At 56.2% G+C, this 19706-nt stretch overlaps 8 protein-coding genes across 8 annotated transcripts; 3 read left to right on the top strand and 5 right to left on the bottom strand.

The window, feature by feature from the left end:
- Positions 1-918, bottom strand: B0T26DRAFT_272526 (uncharacterized protein). The gene has a single exon (XM_060434108.1). The coding sequence runs from the start codon at positions 672-674 to the stop codon at positions 57-59; it is 618 nt and encodes a 205-aa protein (XP_060295768.1). The 5' UTR covers positions 675-918; the 3' UTR covers positions 1-56.
- A 3006-nt stretch (positions 919-3924) lies between these two features.
- Positions 3925-4920, top strand: B0T26DRAFT_646697 (uncharacterized protein; the record flags this gene model as incomplete). The annotated part of the gene is made up of 1 exon (XM_060437834.1): positions 3925-4920. The coding sequence occupies one exon, from the start codon at positions 3925-3927 to the stop codon at positions 4918-4920; it is 996 nt and encodes a 331-aa protein (XP_060295767.1).
- Positions 4921-6562: 1642 nt separating this feature from the next.
- On the bottom strand, positions 6563-6867 carry B0T26DRAFT_707904 (uncharacterized protein). The gene has a single exon (XM_060441875.1). The coding sequence runs from the start codon at positions 6849-6851 to the stop codon at positions 6579-6581; it is 273 nt and encodes a 90-aa protein (XP_060295766.1). The 5' UTR covers positions 6852-6867; the 3' UTR covers positions 6563-6578.
- Positions 6868-7949: 1082 nt separating this feature from the next.
- B0T26DRAFT_646429 (VRR-NUC domain-containing protein) lies at positions 7950-10636 on the bottom strand (the record flags this gene model as incomplete). The annotated part of the gene is made up of 2 exons (XM_060437810.1): positions 7950-10020; positions 10080-10636. The coding sequence occupies 2 exons, from the start codon at positions 10634-10636 to the stop codon at positions 7950-7952; spliced, it is 2628 nt and encodes an 875-aa protein (XP_060295765.1).
- A 426-nt stretch (positions 10637-11062) lies between these two features.
- On the top strand, positions 11063-12489 carry B0T26DRAFT_707898 (uncharacterized protein). The gene is made up of 3 exons (XM_060441874.1): positions 11063-11526; positions 11750-12174; positions 12248-12489. Exons 1-3 carry the CDS (start codon positions 11281-11283, stop codon positions 12324-12326), a joined length of 750 nt encoding a protein of 249 aa, XP_060295764.1. The 5' UTR covers positions 11063-11280; the 3' UTR covers positions 12327-12489.
- B0T26DRAFT_707895 (ribosomal S13/S15 N-terminal domain-containing protein) lies at positions 12490-13731 on the bottom strand. The gene is made up of 4 exons (XM_060441873.1): positions 13394-13731; positions 13298-13330; positions 13040-13086; positions 12490-12930 (listed from the first exon to the last, which is right to left on the bottom strand). The coding sequence occupies exons 1-4, from the start codon at positions 13593-13595 to the stop codon at positions 12757-12759; spliced, it is 456 nt and encodes a 151-aa protein (XP_060295763.1). The 5' UTR covers positions 13596-13731; the 3' UTR covers positions 12490-12756.
- Positions 13732-14772: 1041 nt separating this feature from the next.
- Positions 14773-17505, bottom strand: B0T26DRAFT_707890 (uncharacterized protein). The gene is made up of 6 exons (XM_060441872.1): positions 17335-17505; positions 17231-17271; positions 15841-17139; positions 15523-15781; positions 15255-15466; positions 14773-15182 (listed from the first exon to the last, which is right to left on the bottom strand). Exons 1-6 carry the CDS (start codon positions 17360-17362, stop codon positions 15156-15158), a joined length of 1866 nt encoding a protein of 621 aa, XP_060295762.1. The 5' UTR covers positions 17363-17505; the 3' UTR covers positions 14773-15155.
- Positions 17506-17666: 161 nt separating this feature from the next.
- Positions 17667-19695, top strand: B0T26DRAFT_802241 (DNA glycosylase). Its single transcript, XM_060447047.1, has 2 exons — positions 17667-18052; positions 18114-19695. Exons 1-2 carry the CDS (start codon positions 17928-17930, stop codon positions 19456-19458), a joined length of 1470 nt encoding a protein of 489 aa, XP_060295761.1. The 5' UTR covers positions 17667-17927; the 3' UTR covers positions 19459-19695.
- The last annotated feature ends 11 nt before the right edge of the window (positions 19696-19706 follow it).

Genomic DNA, 19706 nt, shown 5'->3' with positions numbered 1-19706 from the left:
CTACGCGGTTATCTGCAAGCCTTTTGTGGGGAGAAGGCCGACCTGGTCGACAGCGGCTAGGTGTAGGTGCTCGATGGCCACCTGGCCGCGTGGCTTGTCCGGCCATCAATGGCTATCTTGGCCATCGGAGTGGTGAATATTTTGGAAAGCAATATTTGGGGAGCCGCCGTGCAAAGACCCAAAGGGGAAGACTGGCCAAGGTGGACGGGAAGAGGGCGGTGGAAGCCCATGCTGGAGTACGGATACCAGGGCCCGCTCTCGTCCTGCTCTCCGCCGGGTCTCGAAGGATGGAGCAACATCCGAAGCCAGCCACGAACTGCTAGAAGAGGCACGGTAGATGGCGCTAGGAGCAAGTAAAGCTTGGTCTGGGGCTCTTGGGAAGCTGGGACGAGGCGCAACCTTCTAGAAGCGGCACAGGCACGCGGCTCTGGACCCGTGATGCTGATCCGAGGCGGGACTGAGTACAGCATGGCGCCCGCCTTGCATGGTAGGCACAGTACGTATGTATGCACAAGACAAGCGGGAGACGGTGTTGCCGAGGAAGCAGGCGCGCGGCCCACGTCGATACTACGTACTGCGGTGGAGGCAAGGCACGGTACAGTACCTGAGGTAAGGCAAGGTAAGTAAAGTATGACATCTGACAAAGATGGGAGGCTTGTATGGACACAAACCATCTTAGTAGCTGTAATAATAGGCCCAGGTCCATGGCAGCCGCCCAAGGGGACGACGACAAGAGGCTTGTGGCACGCTAAGCCAATGGATGCCCAGACGTTAAGCGCGGCTGGCGCACCCAATTTGGCAATCGGGGGCGCTCTCCAACCAACCGAGACGGCCCCATTTCTTGCAAGCGCGTCAACAGCCGCGCAAGAGATGGACTATGGATTCTGGATGCCCATATTCCAGAATCCATATTCCACAATCCACACGGATAATCCGAGAGTACGTACTCCGTACAGCTTTCAATTTCCACAAGCGGCCAAGGGATTAAGCGCAAGGGAAATGATAGGCTGCACAGACGACGGCGGCGACGGCGACGGTGACAACGATACGATGGCGGCGGCGGCCAGACGACGAGCGCTGGGCCATCTAAGTATAGTCGAAATTGCTATCGATCCAAGGGGTGGAGTGCCGTAGCGTAGCTCCCATGCCGTTGATACCTACCTTTGCCAAGGCACACCCGACTCGAGCGGATAGCGCGCGCTCTGATGACGGGAGCTCGCCGAGACGTCCCTCGACCTCGACATCGACCTCGACCTCGACCTGCGGCGATGCGGGTTCCAAAATTGAATCGGCCACTGCTCACGACTGGCGACGTCCAGCGCCACGCAGAGAGTACCGTACATACCCGCCCACCAGCCTCTATTGATAGATATCCATTCTTTGTCGAGGCCCAGCCGGGCGGTTAGGCTATAGGTATGGTAGTAAATTGTAAGTAGGTGAGGCGAGGTAAGTCAAGGTACAGAAAATAAGGTAGCAATAACTTGTGCGGGATTGGGGCGGGCGTGGCAACGAGGCGGCGAGAGCGCTTCCGATGCATATACCGTGACTACTTAGTATATGTGTGGCGCCTCCCGTCGAGAGTCGAAAGTGAGGGGAATCACACATCCAGGTTCAGGTTGGATGTTCGAGTTCCGTCTTGTCCGACTCTCATCACAGACACACCAAAGTACCATCACCAACGCACCTTCCGCAATCCGCCAACAATCGGATTGGATACCCACCCCCACTACCTACATCCTACCCGCATCTCGAGAGCGACAGTCACAGCACAGGCCGGGCCCGTGTGAACTGGCCAATCTCCGCTTTTGACATCTGGAATCTGGGTCTGCCCTGGCCAATACCGCCAAAGGTACCTCGGCCTTTCCTGCCCTAATTTCAACACCCGACTCTCTTTTGCTTCGAGTTGCGCGCTTGCCAGTCTCACGGCTCTTGCGGCTTCCTTTCTCGGCCTATTCATTCATAATCTTCGATTCTGCTCGTGTCGCGCCTTCCGTGGACAATCACCAAACAGTTCGGTCCATTCAGACTCTCTTTCGCTCCTGCCACAGTCGATGTTCTTCCGCTGTGGTTGAGGTCCCACCGTTTGGTAAGCGGCAAGCCCTGGCCAATCACCGACCCTTGTGCTAAGAATATGACCTTAGCGCTTTCCCCTGCTGCAGGTTCTAGCGGGCACGGCCAATCAGGCGTCTCGTCCAAGACGTTCACGGCGGCTGAGATACCGACGCCCATCACGATCCCGCGGCCGTGACCTTGGCCCGCTCGTGGCGCTCGCGCTCGCCAGTCATCATCGCTGGGCCTTCGGGGGGTCCATTAAGGTTTTCCATTGCACCTTTTGCCCGGGGGGCTTGGTCTTGTTGCACCTCGCACCACGGCAAATTAGCCCGTGAGAGAAGCCGCCCGACTCCCTCTCTCTCTTTTCGGTCTCAGGCTCAACGCCATCTCAACAGACGGGTCTTGCTGTCCATCCAATATCCTCTTTGCCCGCTTCATCGACGTGGAATATTGGACAGTGCTACGCGCTCCGCTCTCAGCGCTCCCCTAGGCAAGTCGTCGTTCACAGTAAGTGCACGCAAATTTCATCTTCATTTTAGGTCATCTTGATTCTCGAGCTTGGCCCCGGGCCAGTCTCGCCAGACGAAAAAAGAAGCCTCAGAGTTCTGAGGACGGGACCAAGACTGTCTGCCACCCCCTTGCGCAAATCACACTCCCCCAAGCACGAAGCCGGGAACAAAGTACAGGCAGAAGAGGCCAGGGCAGCAGGTCCCATTCTGGTTGAGTGAGGTACTATAGAGTACGGACGCGCACCTTGTGGACTCGGGCAACGGAGCTGCATCGAGTCACACTAAAGCATCCCCAGTATCTCAGCACATTCACTGCCGCCTTGGGCCCTGTCAAATCGTCGCTTCTCGCTTGTCGTGGACCGCCCCACCTCAGGTCTGGCGCTGCTCATTTGCCGCTGCTTCAAGCCCCCTCCCACTCGCTGCAGAGTGCAGACCAGGCCACTCCTAGTGAGGCCTGCCTGCTGCCAGTCCAAGAGCTGCCCGTTGCCCGCCGGCTGCAACAGTGCCTGTCACTTCCATCCTTGTGCACCTCGGCCAACCCATCCCATCTGTCTTCGTTTTTGTCTGAATTTCTGGACGCCTGCCTTGCCCTGCCCTGCATTTCCATAAATCAGACACACACACACAGCACCGTCTTTCGGGCACTGTACATCGAACGCTGTCTGTTGCGCGAACCTCCTACGGCGCCTGTATCTGACCCTTTCGCTGTCTAGGCTTCTCACCGTCCCAGGTTCACGGATAGCTAATCCGTACCTATAATATTTCCACTGTTGATCTCGTCTCACGACCATACTGGGCCTCGAAACTGGCCGCCCCGGTTCAATAAACAAACAACACTGGTTGGCGCTGCTTTGGTCTTGTACAGTATTTAACCACAGTCTTCTGCTCCGTACGAGATACGGAGTACTTTGGTCCAGTCCTTTAGCACCTCCCGCCAGACTCTGTTGCCCGCCGGCAAACCAGACCCCGGAACCCCAGCCCGCCACTCTGGGATCCTAGATACCTGACAAGGTCCCGGCGCTAGGGTCCAGATCCTCCCCCAGCTTGCGCGGGGAGCTGTTGCAAGGCTCCTTTTGTTTCGTCGGCGCACGCGCGAGGGCCTCTCGTCGGCTCATCCATACTACCGTACCACACTACCTCGCTCACCTCACCCGGTCACTTCATATAATCGTGGGACCGCCCCCCCCAACCTGCACCTCTCCTGCACTCTTCCCCTTTCCTTCCAGTGCCGGATTCCTTTCCAGGTGCCTTCCTTCCTCCGGGTCGAGTCAACTGGCAATTTAAGACGCCATCTTAGCTGTAAGACATCACAAGAGTCATTCACTTGACTCTTCTCCTAGGACAGCACACTTAAGCTGCCGTCATGTCTTCTAAACCCACCCTTTCGCTGTCGACGCCAGTCACGGCAAACTTCCCTCACATCCCGCCGCCTCCCTCGGAGCTTCGCTCGGCTGTCTCACTCCCCTCCGCCGTCGAGACGCCCCTGTCGGCCATTTCACGGACATCAGCCTTTCGGGATCCCCTTCCGTCGTCGGGACTTCCGTCGGCCGGCTTGCCCTCGGCCGGCCCTTTCAGCGCCACCCTCAAGTTTGAATATGATATGCAGAAGACCCCCATCACGCCGCCCGTGGCCTATCTGGACTTCCTGAAGAGCATGTCGTTGGTCTCGCCCTGTCTCACCTCTCCGCCCCATACCGGCAAGGCCGCCTTGAATAGAACAAGCACCGCCAGCGCCAGCAGCACAGTTAGCAGCGCCAGCGCCAGCAGCAAGGACAGTACCCCCAGCAGTGTCACTAGCGATGCCGCGAGTTTGGACGACGGCGAGAAGGAGAAGATCGAGCTGATTGAGAGTGGTCCGTCCACGGCGCGGTCCGATGTCAACAGCGAATGTGGCGATGATGAGAAGACCAAGGAAAGGGAAAAGAGCCCACGGCCTTCGCCCATCAGCATCAAGTCCCCTCCGACGCCCGTTAACTCTTATTATCCACTGTCCGCCCCACTTGCGGGACCTTCTGTTTTCCCAAGCATGAAACTCCCCACCTCACCTGCCGTTTCGGCCTCGGGCCTCTACTCCCCAAGGTCGCCGTTGAGTGCCGCGTCGGTGCACTCACCGTTTGACTGGGACGCGGCCCTGAAGGCAAAGCGGTTCTCAGACATCCCCGGGGCGAAGCGCCCTGCTGCACCCGAGACGCCAACTGTGACCGTACCTGCTCCCACCCATGCCAAGAGGGAGTCGAGGTCAAGTATTCGACACATACGAGAGGTCGTCACAAGGACGGTGACGTACACTCCACGGATGGCCCCCGCTCCCAAGGGGAAGCGGAGAAAGCTCGACTCCGAGACGACACCAAAGTCATGAGAGCAGTTGGGGTTGGATTGATTGAATGGAGATGGGGCGAGATCCGACTAACATCACCGCGAATTCCGGCATTGTAATGTATGCGAAGCTTCGCATACAGATACATTGACGGTGCTGGATATCACGGCCATATTCGGTCGAGCAACCGACTAGCTGCCAAATTCCCTTTGTATTACACTACAATATATATACCCCGCCGCCAGCGCCGCCGCCACCGCGCTGCCGCCGCCACCACTCACGACAGCCGCTCAACCACCGGCGCCGAGTCACACCGCAAACATGACCTGCAGGAATCGACTCGCCAACTAAGGAACGTAGGAGAGACGGGAAGCCAAGGCAGCCAGGGGCTGCAAGTGGATGATCTCTCCAAATGAGCGGAACGCAATGAATGGACCATGGAATTGGAAAACAGCGAGAGAAAATCTGTTCGCTATGGGATATTAACGAAGCCAAGGGTAACGGAGTTTACTGGCGTTGCTGGCGGCGTCCACCTTTTTTTTTTTTTCGTCTACGACAATACTTTTTTGGGGGTCTGGGTCTGATACCAATGGACTGAGTATCTGAACGCAAAGATTTTGGATATGGTGATAGGTGTTGTAGCTTTTCGTTACAATTGCACACAATACACATACACACACTCAAAATTTGCATCGCGTTGTTTATTGTTTATTACACTATTCTCGTACGCGGTGAGGGAACAGTAGCACGCACGTCGTCTGTTGTTTGTTTGTTTCCCCTACGTCCACGATCTTGGGCCGGGTAGGGCGGCGGCCACTTTGTGCGACCACTGCTTGTTCCTCTGTCCCTTTTCCCCGCCCGGGACAACGTATCCGAAAAGTTACGTCAGGAGGTCAAGGGCCTACACCTAGGTACCCGTCGTTAAGGAAGGTTAGGTAGGTGGCTGAGAAAGTGACTGTTCTCAAGACAACAAAACTGGTTTGGTGATCATACTCACGGGGTCGATAATTTGCTACCATTGCTCCACGAATTACTACTCTTACGAGCACGCACGCGCGGGAAGGAAGGGGGAAGGGTAGATTCCCTAATAGTGTGTGTGTGTGTGTGACGTCTTTGAGGTATGTACCTACTACCTACCCAAGCTACGGAGTTGCCCCCCCCACCCCCTATTATCACCTACCATCCCTCTCTTTTTGATATATATGTGGAGTGCTTTGGCTTCTTGTTCCGAGTAGGAACCAAGTCATGCAACAAGCCTTCACAGAAACGAAGATCGATACCTAGCTGCCGTCTGTCTTCAAACTATCCTCCATACCAATCTCCCAAAAAAAAAAAGATGCCCGTACAGTCTCAGTAAAAGCGGCGTCAAAGCCCCCAGCCTAAGCCCAAGTACATACGTAGCCTAGCCTAGCGCAATCCGCCCGCATGGTCGTGACCAGGGGGTCCCGGCGGCCCGTGGCCCGTGACTGGCTGCGGCGCCAACACTTGTAAGCGCTCGCTGGGATGTGTGAAGGCTGGCCGTGTCGTGCATAAGACACAAAGCAAGGGGGGGATATGATTGGCTGAGGGGGAGGGGACTCACTCAAGAGAGTGGGCAAAAAGGACGAGTTGGTAGGAGGGGAAAAAGAAAGTGACTTTTAAGCGCCGCACTTTTTAGGTATCTTTTTGTCTTTCATTTTGCGGGGGATCGTGGTTGGGGACTAGGTACATACCACGGCCGGCACGAAGCCTGAAAGATGGATGGCTGCGGGCGACTTTAAACTCCGCTGTGCTGTGTTTTTTCTCCAGCTACAGGACGAAAGATGAACAAGTCGGCGAGACAGTTTTGTGATGGTAGACTGTCGAGCCAGTCTGCTCCGTACAATAAGTACATCGGCTGTGTAAGAAAGGTGGTGGTGCGACTCGGCTGCAGCAAAGATGCACACACACACACACACACACACACACACACACACACACACACACACACACATTACATATCGAGACAGACGGAAACGCCGTGTCGATGATCATCTCGTCTCACTCATCGGGTGCCGGTCGGGTCGGTTAGATTGGGCACGATTTACGATTTCGGGAGCTCCGCCTCCTGCAACAAGACAGACAAGACACCGTTCGGCTGTGTTCGCGTCAGTCAGCACAGCACAGCACAGCACAGCACAGCACAGTACGAAAAACATCATCCACCCCAGTCCCAGTTCTGGAAGCCCAGGTGAGAGACAACGAGGCCTCTCGTACCGTGGCCCCATCCATCACATCACTTGCATCTACGTATCTATCTACCTGCTAGCATTGTACATAACCGCCTTAGTGTCTTGCGAACGATATTGAATTCTTGCAATTGCATGCGACGCAGCTGCGTTTGCCCCAAAAGGCCAGCCCAGCCAGTGATAGACAAACGGCCGACGGCTGTCTCTGATTGGACCGAGGTTGAGGTATGGGGTTTTGGTGTAAGGTCTAGGGGTTGGGGGGTGCCTGAGAGGTGATGGGATGGCGAAATTGCCCGGACAAGGCTGGCGACGGACCTAGATTAGGCATTTTACCCTCGACAAGAGGGAGAGAAGAAAAGCAAATTGCATGTGTCCAAAAAGTAAAGTTGAAACAGCAAACGACATGAAACGAACAGCCCTCAGGGGTTCTCGCGTTGTTGGTTGGTCCCCCCCCGCTGCGCGGGAGCGTGACGCACCTGCATGTTTCGAACGTTGAGGAAGTTTCGAAACGCATTTCTTTCTAGGCTTTCTCTATATTTGGACGCGCATTGACGTGCTCCCGTCAGCTTCCCCACGGGCACGCTACGCTACCGCGACTGTGCCACGGGGCCAACAACTGGAGTTGCACCCCGTCCGTGACTCCGCAACGCTGGATGCTGGGCGGGACAGGGATCACCACCTGGTCAGGTCAGGTCAGAATGCTGGGAAAAGGGGGCCGTTGGTTCTAGGTATAATGGAGTTGGCGATATTGGTTGCCATCGCTCCGCTGCGCTGGGATGAGATTGCTATTTTTGTCCCGTCACAAACCTTCTTCAAGGATCAGTCACAAACAAGCGAGCCAGGTTGCCCGTGTCTTCCCACCACTCAACCAATGGTTCGAACCTCTTTCGCTACGGCGTTACATAGCGCAACCCGCACGCCGGCCCCGGTCAGGACATGTATCCATAGCCGTTGAGTATCGCTGAGGCGGTCGTTGGCGCTCTTCACTTCGGCGAAGAGGACTTCGCCGATGCGCGTCCCCTCGCCATCTGCACTGTGTTGAGCTTCACCCTGCACCACCCGCCAGAGGACAAGGTCTGGCACGCCACCTCCGCGGGCCCTGTAATCCTGTGCCATGACCTTGCACACGGCAGCGAGCGCTTCACCGTTGAAGCAGGTGACCAGCTCTAGCAGGTCGTCAATGTCAAAGTCCCAGTTCAGGCCCACCACGCATGTTCGACGCTCTCGCTCCCGCTCGTCAACCTCGCGGAGAAGCTTTTCCGCTTTACCGTTGGCGATTTCTACCAGCCGGTGGTTGATCTCGCTTGCGCGGGCCGGGTAGAAGGCGTCCGTGTGGAGATCGAGTGGGCAGGTCTGGTACTCGGTCTGGAAGACGTTGGGGATGTAGACAAAGAGCACGTCGAAAAAGAGATGGGCGAACAGGGTACGGAGGATACCGCCTTCACTGTGATAGCCCTTCCAGCCCTGGCTGCGGTAGTACGAGAGACACATGTCCTCGACGCTGACATGAAGAGGGTGTCCGTCCTCGCCCGGCTCGCCGAGCTCGTCGAGCCACAGAGTTTTGGTGCTTGGCCCCCGCCCCGCCTTCCCCTTGGTGTTTGCGTCATCAGACTGGAGCTGGATGCCATGGACCGTGTGCTCTTCGGGCTGCCGTAGCTTTACATGGCCGAAATCATGTTGCAGGCGCCGTGGGATGCGCAGCCTCTTTTCGAGCTTGGTCAGGCGCTTTTGCAGATCGTAGTGATAGATGAGATGGCAGTCAGGGTCCTCCAGGGCGGTCTCACAGGTAGCGACGGCAATCCGCTGCCAATGCTTCTTCTGCGCCTCAGGACCGGTCGAAGAGGGATTTGGGTCAACTTCCCACATGTAGCGCTCTTCCAACAACGCCTTGCGCTGGTACCAGGAGCCACGGCGAGCTGGGTGGAAGAGCCGCTGGCTGAGTAGTTCCGACAGAAGTTGGTGCTCCTCCTTGTACCTGTGAAGACGGCCGAGGACATGAGCTACCTTGTGCGCAATTCTCGAGTACGCGTGAGCGGCATTGAAACGGCGAAGGTAGCCTCCTTCGCCGAATTCGTAGACGCTCGCTTCCCTGCGCTGTTCTTCACGCAGTAGCTCCCTCCAACGTTCCGAGATGCTTTCGAAGACGTCCAACACCTTGCAAAAGCCATCCTCCCCAGGCGGGCCGTTAAACTCGAGGATCTGTTCGACTTCGAACTCCTTGCGCATCGAGTGCTCGAATTCAAGAAGGCGGCGCCGGGAGGGGAAGATGTTAGTCGATCGACATACCAGGTAGCTGGGGAAGTTCCTGCGCGAGATCTTTGCCAGTACAATGGTGGTGAGGGACTTCTCAGTCCACTCTGTGGACCGGTAAAAGACCAAGTGAACACGCTCAAACAGCTTGAAGACGGGCTCGGATAGTCGGATGAGGGGTCCGGTTATAGCAAGGACCTTGGCCAGGAAGTGCGAGTTGCGGTTCAAGTCCTGCTTGTCTGGGCTTTGGTGCCGCGACTGGGACTCGTGGCCGCTTCCCGACCCGTTCGTGCTCGTCCGCCGCAATCCTAGAGCCATGAGACCCGATTGCTGTGCGCTCATGCGGCAGAACGCCTTGAGGAGGTCTGGCTTATTCTTGCCCTGAACCTTGGCATCTTTGGCGAGGGACTTGAGCTCGTCAAGGCTGAGCAGCGAGGATGCCTCTTCAATGGTCTTGATGTACGATTCAGAGTCGTCGGCAAAAGCAAAAGAGTCTCCCAGTGACCACTCCTGCATCTCACCACCAGGCTCATCCTGGGACAGGCCTTGCGATAGACGGCCAGGCAGAGGCCGCTGCTCCAGGAGACTGGCGATGGCGAGGCCAACGTCTGAGATATCGCCATAGTACCCAAGACGCTCAACACGGTGCCACGTGGCGGCTTTGCGCAGAAAGAGCCGTACATAACTGCACGCTGTCAGACAATGCCAATAACACACCAGCAAAGAGCAAAGAGGACGACTAACAGATACTGCGTCTCGTAGCTCAGACCCCCCCACTCCTCAAAGACGCGCCTCTCCTTGGCATCAAACAGGTGCGACTCGTCTTTGAGCACCGTGTCCAGGGCAAGATTGAAGGCGTCAACATAGATGGAGCTCTTCCCCGGGACCCATTGCCTGTTTTCGAGTCTCGTCGCTCCGTCGATGGTTCCATCCAGCGCGGCCTGGGAGGATCTGGCAGCCTCGTATTCCTGGATAGCCTCTTTGCCCGTCGCGACTTGGGGCAAAGAGCTCTCAAAGGCGGTCTGGCGGTGTGGAACTAGAGCTGGGGGGCCGTTCTCATCTAGATCTAATTCTGTAGAGTTGTCCAAGGCGCGCTCGGATTTCACGACGGGCTCCTTGCCATCATCGTCGTCATCATCGTCGTCATCATCGTCGCTATCTTTTACCTCTTGACGCCGGGGCTTCTTGACAGGCGGCCCGGCGGGGTTCCTGTGGGAGCTGCCCGAGCCAAACGCCAGAAGCTGTTTCCCCGTGTTGGTATTGGCCTGGGGACGTTTGGATCTCTGCACGAACCGATCCATACTTCTTTATAAGCCAGGAACGGGCGGGGTTGTGCGGGACCATGGTGCGGGTGTGTGCATCAAGGAAAACAAGGTCTGGCCGTGTCTCCCAAAAATAAAATGTTACCCGTACTCGAGTCAAGCCGAGTCGAGTCCAGTACTGTACCACCCACCTACGCGATTCCCTGCGCGAGCAATATCTTAGGCGGGGAGCGGTATAGATTCGGCTGCTGCCTAGGCAGGGATATAAGACACGAGAGGCAATGAGACGGTGTTCAGTGGGGTGGCGTGAGAGGACATGGGCGGTTTTGATGTAGCTGCAACTAAGAAAAAGGATAGCTTGATAGCGCGCGTGTGACCCCGCGGGCCATTAAAGCGCTGGGTGAAATGGATTTGGGACGCGACTTCCCGTGACAGCGCGCTCCGTTCCCCCAAAAGGTGTCTGTCCCTTGCAGGTAATGTACGTCCTGCTGCGTCGTCGCAAACCGCATGCGCTCAGCACAGCACAGCACAGCACAGCACATCACAGCACAGCATAACTCAGATCAGCATAGCTCATCCCATTAGTATTGCGTACTCATATCGAGACTTGCAATTGCAATTGCAATTGCGCCGCACCCGCAAGCCCAACAACGCACACGTCTGCCCCCCTAATCCAACACACAATGTCCGAGCATCCACTGGAAACGCCGCCGGCGCTGGCGGAGGATGCCAACTCGGAGATGGAGCCCGAGATGCAGCTGACGGAAGAAGCAGCGGCGGCCGCGGCCGAGGCGTCGCCCGCCACGCTGTACGAGCCCGCCATCAACGGCGTGACGCCGTCCGCGTCCGGCGACGAGCCGGAACCCGACGTGAACATGGTTGACGTGCCGGCCGACCGCTACGCCGAGCTCGACCCTGAACAGCCCGCAGTGCGTGAACCGCCCAGCCCCAGCCCCTTCACACCCCCGTCCCTCTCGTCAAAGAAAGAATGAAAGACACACCAAAAAAAAATCTATAACATTTCATCATTCAACCTCCCCCCACTTCCGCGCAAAACTGAGACAGAGACACATCCAAAAAAAAAAAAAAAAAAACATCCAATTTAACCACCTCCAACAAACTAACTAACCAAACAAACACACACACAAACAGTCACCGCCAGCACTAACCAGCGCAATACCCACACCGTCGGGGGGCAACGCCGCGTGGTCGACGCCCAGGTTCGGCGGCGCGCAGACACCCACCGCCACAGGCACCACCACCACCACCGCAGGAGGAGGAATCCCCACCAGCAACAGCAACGAGGCGTCACCGCTCCCCTCATCGCGGACAGACACGCCGCCGGCAGCGCGCAACAACAACATGACTGACGGAAACGGAAACGACTCCGGGGCGCGGACGGGCGGGACGGGGTCGCGCGCGGCGTCGGTGCACCCTGCAGATGCTGGCGCCGCGGCGACGACCTTGTTCACGATGCCGACCGAGGCGCCGGTGCACGGCGCGCCGGTGCGCCAGTATATCAATACCAAGATCACAGGCGCGCTGCTCGAGGGCATGAAGCTGGTAGCGAAGGAGCAGTGAGTTTTCAGCTCTGAGCTTTCGCGTCCTGTCTTTTTTCAGCGTACAGTATTGACAACCTGAGTGAAACAGGCCCGAAAATCCACTACGAATGCTTGGCGAGTTTCTTCTCCAGCGCTCAAAGGAAACCGAAGAACCAATTGCTTTTTGAGGTCAGATTTACCGGATGGGGAAAAGGGCGGCGGCATCGGAAAACATCAGGTGTTCGGAAAATTTGAACCTGGGTTTGCACGGAGTTCAAGGGCGGCTTCGGCTTAAAGTCACCGGTTCAAGATACCACTTATTTTCTGGCAGACATGTAGAGGAATTAATTGATTTCATTTATCTCCTCCTAGTCATCACCACTCCCCCAAGGGTCTACGCTCGAGAATTTTCCCGTCCCGGAGCAAATTTGCCTTGCAAATCGCTCTAGAATGCAAGCTACCTTCCAATCCACGAACTCCAATGGCCACAGGCGTGATACCGGAGGCGGCCAAGCTGCTTTGATTTTGCGCAAAAGAGGCAGAACCCCGACACGCACATGTCTCATTCTTTCTCGGCACGGCACATCATCTGGCGTTGCTACGCGTACCTAGGCACGCTTAGGCGACGATGGTGCTGGCGGTGGAAGACTCGTACTTCCACGTGGGCGGCAGGACACCGACGGTCTTGTAGTAACGGGCCAGACGGTGAATACGCGACTCGATCAGAATCAGGCGGAACTTGGAGTCCTTGTCCTTGCGGTTGCGCTCAAGGTGCTTACGGACGGCGACAGCCTGCCACGAGAGGTTGGGTGTTAGCACATTGCCCAACGGGGCTGAAAGTACACTCTCCAGGAGAGCAGAAGGACAGCGGGAGAAACCCCCTCCAACGAAATTTACATACCTTCTTGATAAGGTTGTAGATGTCTTCCGGGATCGCGGGAGCGAGGCCTGCGGATAAATCACTCTGTCAGCCAAATGACCAAGCAGAGGCATAGTTGAGAACTGTGTCTCGTGTGTGTCCCAGTCCTCCTCTTTTCCAATCGTCCCTCGCGGGGGCCGGTAAAGACGCTTCGGTCGAGACCGCGCCCGCTGGGAATTTCCTGTTTCCACGGATCGATCTTTCGAGAAGGGACATGTATGAGGAATCGTCAAATCGTACCCTGTCCCTTGAGGATCCGAAGGATCTTGTTGCCTACGATTGCGAACAAACGTCAGTCCAACTCTTCCGCAAATCCAGAGACCAGAATAAACATACCGGTGACGACCTTGACCTGGGCAATTCCGTGCGAGTCACGGAGAATGACACCGATCTGCGAGGGGGTCACGCCCTTCTTGGCAAGCTTGCATATTTGGTCGACGACCTGCTCGGGGGTGGTCTTGAGCCACGTAGGCGGGTTGCGCGAGTACGGGATCGCGGAGGATGAGATGCCCTTTCCGTTGCTGTGAAGACGACCCATTTTGGCGGTGTTGTGTTGGTGGGTGTTTTGTGCCGATTAAGGGGAATGGGGGGACGGGGTGTCAAGAGTCGCTGGTGTTCCGAAAGAGAAGTCTCGATTGGAAAAAAGACGCCTGCGAGAATTCACCAGGTCGAAAAGTGTGGGCGGAGGAAAATGGAGGCTGACTAAGTTAGGGTCAGGCTGTGATTGGCGGGTGGTGGGGCTGGTCATGTGCTGCGACGCATGACCTGGAAATTTCCTCTCGACCTCATCCGAACTGAGCTCAAGCTTAAAAGCGAAAATTTCTCACTCCAGAGAAGGCCCCTTCCTTCTTTCCTCACCAGAACGCATTGCCTTCTTGGCTGCCTCGTCAAATCGTCTGCAGGCTGCAGAGCTGTACTTTGCGTGCAAACCACCGAGATGGGATAGCTACTGAAATCCTGCGTCTTGCGGCTGGGTTGCTGGACCTCTGGGCCAGGCTCTTCCAATGCTGTCTTGTGTTGACAAGCAGAATCTGGGGGTTCCCAAGTTATCGACACTGGGAACAACTCTCGATATCATGCCCCTCGTGGGCTCGGGGCCGATCGGCAACGGCACCGGCCATGCCACAATTAACCGTTAGTCTTCTCCCTCGATCTTCACGGATCGCAACACACAACCCTCAGCCCCTTCTGCCATAGCATCATGATGAGACATTACATTCTACTTTATTCTGGTACCTCTTATGTTAAGGTCCTTATGGACTTGATGAATTAAACGGACTTCTGAACTTTGTTGGCCCCAACCATTTTGTCACATTTTCACTTCTGTGTTGATCATATTGGCTAACAAAGTCTCTCAGGCCTCACTACATTGTTATGTCCAGCTAGGGAAGGCTTAGCAGCTATGGAACATATCATTCTAGATAGACAGTATATTAACAAGCTTTATTTATGAATCTTTGTGCCATTTTGTCTCTAAATCTGCTTCTCGTTTGAGGAGGTGCTTTTCATGCATTGTGACTTACCATGGCCCAACTCAATGAGCTCATCACAGAAACCCTCACAGTATTTAAAATATCGAGACTTGTATTGTGAGATCATCACTGGAATTGCGTAGGTTCTGTTTGGTTAATTTGGCTAGTTGTGTGGTACTCTTCTCCCCAGATGTTGCCCAACTGCTGCGAACCCTCAAGTACCTTGTTACGTGTAGAGCTATATCAATTCAAATGAATTTCATTCTCATTTGCATATCTTGTCCCGCCTATAGACCTAGACAGGCGTGGAAGATGATTACCTTTCCGTTTCAGTTGGTGGAAAATCGACACTAGCCTCGAACCCCTTTCTTGGCGTGGGAAGCGCAACAACCCTACAAGTATTATACACGCATCTGAACACCATTGTCGCCTCCTCTCCGTACATGTATGAAGTGCATGGATATCAGAGGTCAAATCCCGGTTTCCCTGCACGAAATCGATCTCCCCTTTTCGTAATTGCAGTCCACTGTGAGATACAGAGGCCGACTGCGCACCTGGCCTCACTGTAGCTAGCCTTCACACTTAACCTCCTCAAACCCGATCGTCCCCCATGGCAAAACCCCCATTTACCAAGCACTAACGTCAAAGTTTTCCTAAGATTGTGTGTTAGCCTCAAGTTGTGCCAAAAATCACCGGCGCCTGCAATGGACGGGAGGCGCTTTTACCTCTGGGAAGTACGTCGTGACGACTGTACGGTCAGCAAACTTTCGGCCAGCCAGGCTGCGCAACGCCTTGGTAGCCTCCTCTGACGTCTCAAACTTGATAAAGATCTTGCCGACGCCGGCCGACTGTCTGCTTCCGCCAATGGGGCGGGGGATCTTGAGTGACAAGATCTTTCCAAACTTCTGGCACTCCTCCTCAATATCCTCGCGGATTTCTAATAAGTGTTAGCTTCAAAAATGGCGTTCCAATATAGTCCAGCGCAGGGCTTACCTTCGTAGTCATCATTGTCCATAAGCTCATCAGGCGTGACCATGTTCAGCAGCTGCAGGACACGGCCAACGTCAGTCTCCATAGATGTCGTCCCTGCAAGCATGGACATTGCGTTGACACCCATCTCTCCGGCCACCTGCGTGATGCCGATGCTCGCCTTCTGCACTCTGATCGGGCGATCTCCTATTGTCATGCCGTTCAAGCCTTGGATGGCTACTTGGGTAACGGATGGATCTGCGTATTCGAGGAACGCAATACTCTAGAGTCTATTGTTAGTGATGGCGCTCGACTCTCTAGGAACCTACTTCTCAAACTTACACGAGATTCCTCCGTCGAGCTATCTCTAACAAGAACAAACGACTTCAGCTTGCCAAACGCTATAAGCAACTCCGTGACCTGCTCTTCGGCAAGGAAAGGCGGGATGTTCGTTATACTAATCTTGTGGGGGCTATCAACGACGATGTTTGATGGAACATCCGAATCCGGGTCGTAGTGCGGGTTCTCGACTATAGCAGGCACGATATAGTCCTTGGGCCGGCGAATCTTCAGGCCATTCGGCGCTCCCGCGTGACCATTGGCTCTGTGATCGTCGTCAGCTTCCATCGTAATGCCGTCAAATGCCAAAGCCACCGTGGCATCCGTGCTATTTCGGAACTCGAGCATCGCGAAGGAATGGTCGGGGGCAACATTGGCGAGGAGACACGGGTCTGTACTCTCAATAACATTGAGACCGTTCAGCTGCAAATTGAAGAATCCCACAATGGCCTCTTCATTCGCCGACGAAGGCAGGTTAGAAACTATAAGTCGCTTGCTCTGGCGAGCGTTGGACGGCTTGAGGGCGGTGCTGTTGCTGGATCCGCCAGGCTGGGTCATGAAGGTCTGAAGCTTGACCGGGTCGATAGCCTGTTGCCGTGGAGCGCCAGGAAGGGGGAACATTCCAGATAGCTTGGCCTGCTCGGCTGTAACATTGTCGTAACCGGGCGGCTTGATGTCCCACTGGGTGAGGCGCCGCTTCCGCTCCAAGACGTTGACGACATCTGTGAGGTCAGGCGTGGGCTCGCGCTTCTTGGGGGGAGGCGACGCGCTACGGCGACGCTCTCTCTCAAGGATTTCCCGATCAGCTCTGTCGGCTCGTTCTCGCTCTCGGTCATCGCGCGGGGGGGCGTCGCGCATAGGAACGTCACGGTCGCGCCCGCTACGGCCACCGTCGCGTCCATCACGTCCTCTGCCTGCACCTGCGCCCGGGCGGCGGTCGTCCATCAGATCGCGCTCACCGCGGTCTCGGCGGTGGCTGAGTCTATCGTCATCGTCGCGGCGGCTGCCACCTCTGGCGGTGCCGCGGTCGCGATCCCACTCCCTCTCTCCTCGCTCGGCCCGGGGACGATCACGACCCGAGTATCTGTCTTCGCGCTCGCGGTCTCGATGGCTTCGGCTGGAGGAATAGGCATCTACGTCACCGCCCTCGCGACGGGACCGATAGTCACCGGGGGGCGAACGAGACCGTCTGCGGCCCGAAGCACGATCACCACCACGGTCGGCACGATCGCCACCACGGTCGGTACGGTCGCCGGGGTCTCGTCGGTCGCGGCGATCGTCGCCACGGTCACGTCTCGATCCCTGAATGGCGATTGTCAGATTTCCGTAGAGGGGAGGGTGTAGGGATGGGATGGGGTGTGCCAGGAAATTGAGCGACAGCTTGCTTGCTTACCTGGTAGTCACGGCCTGAGCCGCCATGACGGGCGCCGCCCTCTGCTTGGTTGTCCTGGTCAGTGATTACAGCCTTGGGACTGCCTGCAGTTGCCGGGTACCTGCCTCGAGACGTGTAGCTATCTCCGTTCATCGCGAATGCTGTTCCCTGTGGCTAGGGATTGCTGTGTCGATGTGCAAGGTGCTGTACTGCGGAGGATAGACGCAAAAAATTACGTTGCGAAAGGGTTGATGCAGAGGCGGTTCGGAATTGGTATTTGTCGATCGCCGCGAAGGTGGAACTTTTTTTGGGTAGGAAGCTTGGAACCGCGCCTCGCTAATCTAGGTCTAGCTCCCACCCACCGTCGCCAGAGCCCCACTATATTTCTGGGCGCTCGCAGGGCGTCCAAAGACCCCTGGCCCAGACATTCAGCTCTCGCTCATGTCGCCTGCACAAACCGAACTGACAATTGACTGGCTTCTTTCTCACTTTTACATCAACTCGAGATGCTGCCCACAGCTGATCACAAATTTTCTGTTCTCAGATCCCACGGGCCGTGCTGATTTATCCTGGATTTTCTGTTTATCTCATATCTCCATTTCAACGGACAACAGGTCTTTATTTACCAAATAACGTGGAAACCACGCTGAATTCAGCTCGACCCCTTTCGCAGCGGGCTGCACCCACTTCCATAATTAAGGCCCCTTTCAACATAGAAATGGGAGGCGTGCAGAGAGCAGTGTCTGAGTGGCAAAAGCTGCCCCTGAGTCTCACCGAGCTGTGCATCGACACAACGCTGAGATGTGGACAGTCTTTCAGATGGCGCAAGATTGACGATGAATGGTTTGTCTGCGCCCGCCCGTCTTGCTTTGTTTATCATTACAAGTGTCTAACAAGCTCGCAGGCATTGTGTTCTTCAGGGCTGCATCATCTCGCTGAAGCAAGATGCAGCTCACCTGCACTACAGGGCCATCTGGCCCAGCCACAAACAGAAACTCTCTGCTGCCGTCGCCCCCCGGACGCCCCTTTCGCTCACATACTCATGTCCCTCGCCCAGGGTCAAGGAGGAGCAGGACGACGGGGTGCAGGTCGCGTCTGCCTCTGTATCGGCACACGACAGCGACGTCGACGATGACGACGGCACGGCCAGATTTCTGCGCAGCTACTTCGCCCTCTCGCACTCGCTGTCGGCCATGTACGAGCAGTGGGCGTCGTCCGACGCCAACTTTGCCCGCCGCGCGCCGGCCTTCACGGGCATCCGCATCCTGAACCAGGACGCGTGGGAGACGCTGGTCGCCTTCATCTGCAGCAGCAACAACAACATCTCGCGCATCAGCCAGATGGTGCACAAGCTGTGCCTCCACTACGGGCCCTACATCGGCACCGTGGCCGGCGAGACCTTCCACGACTTCCCCGGCCCCGAGGCCCTGGCCGGGACCCGCGTCGAGGCCCACCTGCGCGAGCTCGGCTTTGGCTACCGCGCCAAGTACATCGCCGAGACGGCACGCATTGTCGCCACGGAGCGTCCGGCGGGCTGGCTGCGCCAGCTGAGGAACCCAGAGTGCCCGGCCCTTGACGCGCTTGGCGGCGGCGGGGTCGGGGACGCCAAGGAAGAAAAGAACGCCGAGCCAACAGCTCCAAGCTACAGAGCCACCCACGAGGCGCTGGTGGAGCTCTCGGGGGTAGGTCCCAAGGTCTCCGACTGCGTGTGCCTTATGGGCCTCGGCTGGGGTGAGGCGGTGCCCGTCGACACGCACGTCTGGCAGATTGCTCAGCGAGACTACGCGTTCGGCAAGGGCGGGAAGAGCAAGACCTTCTCCAAGGCCACGTACGACGCCGTCGGAGACCACTTCCGCAAGATCTGGGGTCCCCACGCCGGCTGGGCGCAGAGCGTGCTCTTCACCGCGAACCTCAAGTCCTTTTCGCAGCAGGCGTCAGGCGCCAAGGCGGAGGTCTCGTCCGCTGCGATCAAGGTGGAAGAGGCCAAAGAGACGACGGCGCTTGCTGGCAAACCGGCTGCGAGGGTAACGAAGAGGAAGACGGTTGTAACAGAGGTCTCGTCCGCTGTGGTCAAAGTGGAAGAGATCACAGAGACGACGGCGCTGGTTGGCAAGCCGGCCGCGCGGGTAAAGAAAAGGAAGACGGTGGTGGCAAAGGTGGCTCTGAAACTTGAGGACGACGACATTCAGGTTGCTGAGGCCAAGATCTCAACGTTGAGGACGAGCAAGCGACTGAGAACTCGTGCCTAGAGGACCATAGAGCGCTGCTTCGATCTACACTGTGGAAAGCAAGATTAGCCTCAGCAAGACCTTGATTGTTGATTACAGATATTTGTTTAGCTAAGGCATTCGTTGAGCGAAATGCATTGTACAACATAATACATATTTTATTGTGGCACATAGCAGTGAGTTATAAGCTACGTCCCTTAATTTAGATACTGTGGAAGGCCGCTCTTCCTCGGTGGATCACAACTAACTAAGAAAAGGGGGAAAAGAAG

This window comes from Lasiosphaeria miniovina, assembly GCF_030549165.1.
Source record: "Lasiosphaeria miniovina strain SMH2392-1A chromosome Unknown B0T26scaffold_4, whole genome shotgun sequence".
Lineage (NCBI taxonomy): Eukaryota > Fungi > Ascomycota > Sordariomycetes > Sordariales > Lasiosphaeriaceae > Lasiosphaeria > Lasiosphaeria miniovina.
This window is presented reverse-complemented; position numbering and strand designations above follow the sequence as displayed.